The 8,006-nt window shown below is 32.1% G+C and overlaps 1 protein-coding gene across 1 annotated transcript; it reads right to left on the bottom strand.

The window, feature by feature from the left end:
- Positions 1–1,628: 1,628 nt before the first annotated feature.
- LOC113561100 lies at positions 1,629–7,626 on the bottom strand. The gene is made up of 2 exons (XM_026967321.1): positions 7,306–7,626; positions 1,629–3,994 (listed from the first exon to the last, which is right to left on the bottom strand). The coding sequence occupies exons 1-2, from the start codon at positions 7,415–7,417 to the stop codon at positions 3,048–3,050; spliced, it is 1,059 nt and encodes a 352-aa protein (XP_026823122.1). The 5' UTR covers positions 7,418–7,626; the 3' UTR covers positions 1,629–3,047.
- Positions 7,627–8,006: the final 380 nt, after the last annotated feature.

The raw sequence follows: 8,006 nt of genomic DNA on the forward strand, positions 1-8,006 counted from the left end.
TCGAACGTCGCGAAGAAATAGACCGACCGATGACGACTGCGTTTTCCGCATAATACTGACCAACCAATGGGACGTAGAAATTATCGTGATTAAAATTTTACATAGTATTAATTTATAGTACAATTTAATTATATATAATTAACAATAAATCATGCTTATAAATCATAATTTATAATATTATTAATTTAGGAAATATTTCCTATACAATAGTCATAGAATATTTCACCGTATCCGTATTATGGGTTCGCCGTATTTTCTCTGTCTTCCTAAATAGCATGGTAAATTATACGTTTAGCAGAATTAATTTTTCTTTATTATTTATAAATTTAAAGTGAATTTAGTACAAAACTTTAAGTTAAGCATATTATCTAGAGCCCTGCGCAGTCCAGTATAAAAGTTTAATTGAATAAACTTATGATACAAGTATTTCAAAATTGTAAATTTTTGAAAATGCATTTACTACGGTTACATCGCATATTATCTACAGTTCACCCGTGAGCGGGTAACCATCATAATATTCACCGTTCCATTCCCGATTCATATCCTAACCGTCCACGAATGTGGATATTGTGGTCAGTCTGATGAGCACAAATATGTCTATCATCGTGATGCGAGGTGCCCTTGCGGAGTTTTTATGTACCTACACCACCGCATATTATAATAAATTAATAACAGTACACTGACATATATATACGCGAATCACGACAATTGCCACCCTTAATTGTATATTATGATGTTCGTGTAATTTTACGTAATAAACTTTTTTATTTTAATTCCAATTAGATCAACTTATGATAAATCCTGAATACAATTTTCAGCGTAGTGGATTTTCATCAGCAGTCAGAACCAATATTTAGTGCTTATTGCTCAATTATAGTGCTATTTAGACGGTACCAATTTAAAAATGAGTGTTCTTATCAATTTTTTTACAACAGCTGCCTCACTGATAGTACTAAAATTTACTATAGAAACAACATTTAGTGTTATTCAATGGTACTGTTTTTTTAAATTGGACAACGTTTCACTACAAAATAGCAGTTTTCGGATTTTGTTTTAGCAGGTTCGATGTTAGCGTCTAGCATCAACATTTGCAAATGCTCCGAAAAGTGGGTTTTTATAAAAATTCAGCACCATATGTTACATATTATAATATGTGTCAAGGCTAATATTTCTTTCAACTAACTGCGTATATCTGCATAATATAAGAATATTATATATATTTATAATTATAGTATATTTATTTATACATCTATTATAGGTTGTAAATTGTAATTTTTATTTTCATTAATAAAAATAAAAATGTAAGCTGCAATTAATGCTGATGAAATAAACTATATATATATATATAAGTAGTTATGTATTCTTTATACATAGGTAGTATTAGGTACTATAATGTCATTAATATAAAGAGAAATCCAGGGATTAGCGTTATGGCAAAAATTATTAGGTACATAAGTACACAATAAATAGAAGTATAGATGATTGTAGCATTAAAATAAAATTTTAATATGTATATTAAAAAAAATATATATACAATAATTGTAGGCATAGACTTTTTTTAAAAAAAAAAATAATAATATTTTATATTTTTTAATGATATAATATAAAATATTATATTTAGGTACACATCGATATAAATAATAATTGACTAGTATACGTGATTATGTATAAATAACAAAACGAAAAAATAAAAATAGGATATAATATAATAATATAATAGTGAGTGGGCACACTAGCAGGGTGTAGTAACGTTATAGATTATACCGCTTTGTGGCCGCGACTGCAGTGATCAACGCTGGCAATAGGGTAGTAAAGCGGACGATTGATACTTAAAATAATACCTAGCTAGCGTACATAATATATAATTATTTTAGTATAATATGCGTTATCAACAACGTGTCGACGTTAATATTATAATAATTTAACAGTTGATGTTTTATACGACGATACGCGAGTTAATTTTTACGGAATGTGTATACAATTATAAACTTTACATAGTATATTATTGAAATATACAATAATAAATAAGATTAATAATATGTCAATATAATATATAGTAATATGCATCCGTACACCACGCTTATTTTAACTGTTACAAAAATATGTCGTGTTTCGGTGTGCGTGCAATAAAAGATTATTTATAAATACATAATAATATGAATACACAACATATAATAATATATTAATGTGTATATATATTGTATATTATTGTGTACAGTAGAAGTATTGTTTTTATAGGTCAACGCATATACAATACACAAGCGCTACGTACTCGTCGCCGTAATAACAATATAATATATTACAGTCTTGTATTTACGCGACAAGTGCTGGCCATGTGTTTTAACATGTGGATCACGAGAGTCTGGCTTGTATGATCTTCGAGGGTGAAAAAGGTGCGCTGTGTGTACTGGAGCGACGTTCACCGTATCCAGGGGGTTAGGAGTGATCTGTCATCGCTGCCTTAGAATTGTTTCCAAATTTCGCTTCAACGCGATTATAATATTAAATATAATATATATAATGCATGATAAAACAATATTAAACGATAGGGATTTAAATTATACGTTTCCCCTCTCTCTCTTTCTTTTTCTCGTTAAGAAGTCTTCACGCTGTGTGCTTTGACTAGAAGTTGTGATTATTACAACTCTTCTCGTCAACGCTTTCGAACTCAAAACAATGTATTATACGGTCTGTGACCGAACGATGGTATACGCCAACAATACTTGCAGAGTTGGGCGGTCGAAAATGGTTACGAGATTTTATCATGTAAAAGTAACATTTCCAAAACGATAATATTAAAATATAATATCGTATACATTAGGTACTAATCGAAAACTTCGTTTGTTTTTGATTTGTCAGTAAACGGAAACGGTTTACGTACGATGAACTCGGCGACCGTCATCTTAAATAACATCATCTTAATCGACCACGGTAAAAAAATATATAACATATAATATTTATTACTTATAATAATGTTTATGAAAATATATGATTTACGATTACGCGGTAATATTAGCCTCGTCGTTATTATTGTTATAATATAGTTATTACTGATCATCTTTTCTCTTTCTCGTCTTGCCCTCCATGTGTATGATTCCGGTGACATTGTCCACGCACTCGGCCACGGACGGGCTGTCGTGCTCCGCGCTGTAGTCCATGTCCAGTAGTCGGGACAGCGTCAGTATGTAAGCACTGGCAATTCGGATCGTCGACAGTTTGGACAACTTCTGATTTCGAGAGTACGACGGTATGGTGGCTCTGAGCGTGTCGAATGCCGCGCTGATGGTGTGCACCCGAGACCTCTCTCGGGCGTTGGCCTCGATCCGCCGAGCCCGGGACATGTTTTTGCTGTACCTGGTCGTGGTCGCGGTGGTCGATGCGCCGGTGGCCGCCGCGGTCTCCGCGACCGCACAGGGGAACGACGCCGCCGTCGACGGTGCCGCGTACCTGGCGGCATTATCGGCGTCTACGGGGGTCGCGTTCGCGGTTGCGTCCGCGGAGTCCACTGGCCTCGCCCCAGCGCGATGGCCCGCTTTGGTCAGATCCAAGGGTTGCGGTTCCGGCGGGGGCGGCAGCGGGGACTGTTCGCCGCGGCGTTGTTGCGTCAGCGTCAGTATCCTGTCCACGTTGCGTATGTCGTGGAACAGCCGGAGGCCCACTTCCGACGACGACTCCTCGTTGCAGCTCCACGGCCGGAACGGGGGACAGGCGTCTATGTTGATCGACCGCAGCACGCTGGCCGCGGTGGCGTCGGCCGTCCTGCTGAACTTGGCTGCCGTTGGACACCCATCTCCGTCATCGGAATCGTCCAACAGTTTTCGTTTGAACGGCGCGTGACTGTCGTGGCCATCAGCCGCCGCCGACACGTCCACGCCGGAATCTTCGCTCTGGTCGGTGGTCGGTGTATGCGCTTCCCGTTTGATTGTCACGGTGGTCATCGTCTCTGCGCCGCACGACGACGACGACGTGTCGTCTGCGTGATGTTTTCCCGCGTCTGTAAAACGTTAAAAATCTACATTATATAAATTATATAAATTAAATATCTGATAACATTTTTGAAACACACCTTGCTTGTATTATACAGGGTGTTCGATAAGTTTGGAAATGGTCATTAGACTAAATGAAACGATAAGCGATAATATTATAATATAATTAATGTGATTATATTTTACATTATAAATGTACAGAAGTGCTACTTTTATTGGTCCATGCAGATATTAAAGTATGCATACGGTAATTAAGAGTTTCTAAACTTATTGAACACCTGGTATACTCGTATAAGTTGTCAGTCGACAGATATTATTATTTAATTATTTTTTTCAAGTGCCTTTGTCATCAGACGGTTTTATTTTATTATTTTTCATTATTTTTAGAAATATTGTTTTTTATTCATATTTAAAACTAAAGTCGAATTTCTCTTGGTACTTTACAAACCTTCAATAAATGACTTTAAATTTCTATAAGTCATTCGACCATTAAGATAGAAAATAAGCTTATTCATCAAAGTTGGGGCTATTTTAGTTTGGTATTAAAAATGTGATATGATTTAAAAACATATAAGTTTAATTTGTGCATGCGTAGTGCGCACACAGGGGTATACATATCAATAAGATAACATCACTGTCAGTCACCCAAGGGGAATTATGGTGGACTGGCGGATATGAGTAGAGATATTGTCCCAGATTTTGGACCTCATTTAAATATTATAAATTATAATATTATTTTCCACTTTTGCAGCAGCCACATCCAGACGAGTATAAGGTACCTATAACGTGATATAGGTTTGGTTCAATTTTAGCTCATTTGGCGCTGCTGCAGATGTCTCCAAACATATTTATTCACGGACTGCGTTAAATTTGGAATAATAGTGCGTATAAATATTCAATTACATTAAATAATGGTTTTGTTTTATTTTGATTTAATAAATTATTGTCATACGTTATGTGTACATTTTTAAATCATAACAATTATTGTTGATAAAACACGTAATAAACGCAATGCAGAGTTACAGCCGGTTTGCATCAGTCTATGTTTTTTACAAGGTACATTCAAATATTAACTATAAACCTTTATATTCAAATAGGTAATTTTATGATTGATTCTACGAATTTGTCTCGGATTGGTGAATACATTTGGCAAACACTATTGAAATTGGTTAAGACTGATAACAGTGTCCTTCAATTTTATACGTAAATTTATAGTTGTTTAGTTGTTTGTCTGTCTACATCTATTGTTGCTATGTATAGGTATGAAAAATGATAATATGCTGCTAAGAAAGCAAAAACAGATTAAGTTTAATGAAAAATACGAATAAAATAAATATTTGTATTAAAAATGAACAATGAATGAAAATTAATTTATCTTAATATAGATTTTTATTAACAAGCAATATAGTTGTTCTAAATCGAAGTCACGCAATTTAAAATAATCTTTTCTTTCATTTTATTTAAATAATATAGAAAATGTACAAACTGTATACATAATACAATAAGCAATTGATTAATTATGTGCAATAATAATGTTAGCACGATAGAAGGTGATCGATTGATACTACTTCAAATGTAATAATCTTACAAGTTACAACTATTTTTATGAAGAATAAAAAGTCTAATAATTTGATGCTCTTTTATAAACGTTATGAAAATAAAATGCTATTTAAGACTAACCGATTTCATAACAATTTTGTATGTGTAATAATTAAATAAGTCATGTAGTATCATATGTCATAACATTAGTGGTGTATTTTTATAAGTGGGTTCAAAACATAAATAAATAATATGAACCTAGGAAATTACGCTACTGTAAATTTATTGTTGTAGGTTTTTGATAATTTGAATTTATTTAAACATTTAAAATACTTTATTTTTAATAGTTTATTATTATATACGTTTACAACATGAAATAAAAATTGTATTGTATATAAAATAATTTAAACATTAGATTTTAAATAGGTAAGTCGTATTATAGTTTATGAATAAAATAAATGGTAAAATTATTTATCAAACGTTTAAACCAAAAAAAAAAAAAATGTCATCAGTTTTTTGTTCATCAATTACTTACTTTACCTTTAAAACTTATAATATATTGACATTTAACCAGTGTCAATTGTTTATTATAATTAATTTATACAGCTGTAATTTTATTATATTATTTTAACACGAAAAGTTAATAGAAATATTGATCCTTCGTTATTAATTAAGTATTATTTAAGTACTTCAAGACTCAAGTGCACCACTATACCTATTCCCACACTATATTATGTAGTAAATATAAAATTAAATTACGTACACTGTTCGTATATCATCATAATATGTTTCCACGACATAATAATTTAATGTGTAAAATATTTTATATTTAATAATATACGTATAGTTATATCACTAGCTGTAAGTCCGTATTATCATCTAGACTGAAGTTTTTCTAGTTTAGACCTACGCACTTTACCACCCTGTATTTGACAATGTATGCAAATTTAATACAATATAGTATTTTTAATGTAACATAAACAATGTTGGCATTATTTAACTTTTTTTTTTACAACAATAGGATTTTTTGTATTAAATGAAGATTCATTCATAAAAATTACTCCGTAGGTGTAAGATTATATTACCCTATAAATCCCTGTGTGGGCGTTTTGGATTTTTTTTAGAACTAGGTGTGCTCTAAATCTAATTTTCTATTAGATGTAGGTACGTGAATGAAACATTTTAGTGATAAGTCATCCAATGAGTTTTATGGTGCATGTACTAATTATTGACTGAAAATCAATGTCTATATTATAATTTATAATATGGTTTTTCACGTACATACAGTATTTAATTTACGATTGTAGTTTAGTATTTAGGTGGTGTTTATTATATTTATATATTATTTTATTATTTAAATAAATATGTATATGTTGTTTTATAAAACTTTAAGTTAAACAAAAATTCCATTTTAAAAAAAAAAGCTTATAAATAAAAGCAAAACGTGGTTTAATGCGATATGTAGAGATAAATTGAAGTATAAATTATGTCAAATTAAAATTGCTGTTATAGCGTTTCTTAATGTCGTAATGGAAATATTTATCTATAGTTAAATAATATTATATTTGCAAGTAAATGATGAAAATAAAAATAAGAATATTCAATTCATTATTAATTATTATTGTGAACAAGTGTATTGTGTAACATAAAATGTACATAATCAATAACATATTAGTACTAAATAGTCAATTATAGTATATTCGGATATTGGCCTGTGGTCGGTATCTCTATAATTAACAATTAACATCAATATATACAGACATAATCGTTTATAACTTACATAAATGGAACAATTCCGCTGTGTTTCCTTGCATCCTTAACGTGTTTTTGCAAATGTCTGTAGTCAGTCGATTTTGCAAAAGCCCTTCTAATGCTATGCGTGAAGTCACCATTATACACGTATTACAATAAAACTAAATATAGTCAAAGCACAAATTTATTGATCGAATAACTTATAAAATATTTGTATACACTCGCACTTAGAGAACAATATTAATAATACCCAATACGAGGAAAAAATGTTTATTGGACAAACCGTCAACCGAACGCGTTGTCTTCTAGACCAGTACTGGTGACTGGTCAGCAGCGCGCGGTACTGCGGTAGTCTTCGGGTCTCCGCCGCATTGTTCGGTTTGAACATGTGGTCCCCGTCCCGTCCCGCGCGAGCACACATAATAAAATGCACACATACACATTACAAACACTGAAACATACACAAACTACATAATATATTGATATAAACAAAATAGTGCATACAAACGTATGTTACACAAAAACATGTGTGTATACAATATTTTGATATCGTTTATCAACACTAATGTTGTCTCATTGTCTGTACATCAATTGACACAAAATATGTACATAGGCACTATACGATCGTATATACCAGTGGCGTAAATAGGCTATAGAGTGGGGGTGATAGTGTACCTCGGCCTTCCCTAGAAATTACAGTCGACTTATATCATATAAAAAATTAAAAAC

Source organism: Rhopalosiphum maidis, chromosome 1 (assembly GCF_003676215.2).
Source record: "Rhopalosiphum maidis isolate BTI-1 chromosome 1, ASM367621v3, whole genome shotgun sequence".
Lineage (NCBI taxonomy): Eukaryota > Metazoa > Arthropoda > Insecta > Hemiptera > Aphididae > Rhopalosiphum > Rhopalosiphum maidis.

Bases quoted from the DNA above. Each gene is read 5' to 3' on its own strand.
- LOC113561100 (XM_026967321.1), bottom strand. From the start codon at position 7,417: ATGGTGACTTCACGCATAGCATTAGAAGGGCTTTTGCAAAATCGACTG. The intron at 3,995-7,305 runs GTAAGTTATAAA...AACGTTTTACAG, and splicing joins AGCGGAATTGTTCCATTTAT to ACGCGGGAAAACATCACGCA.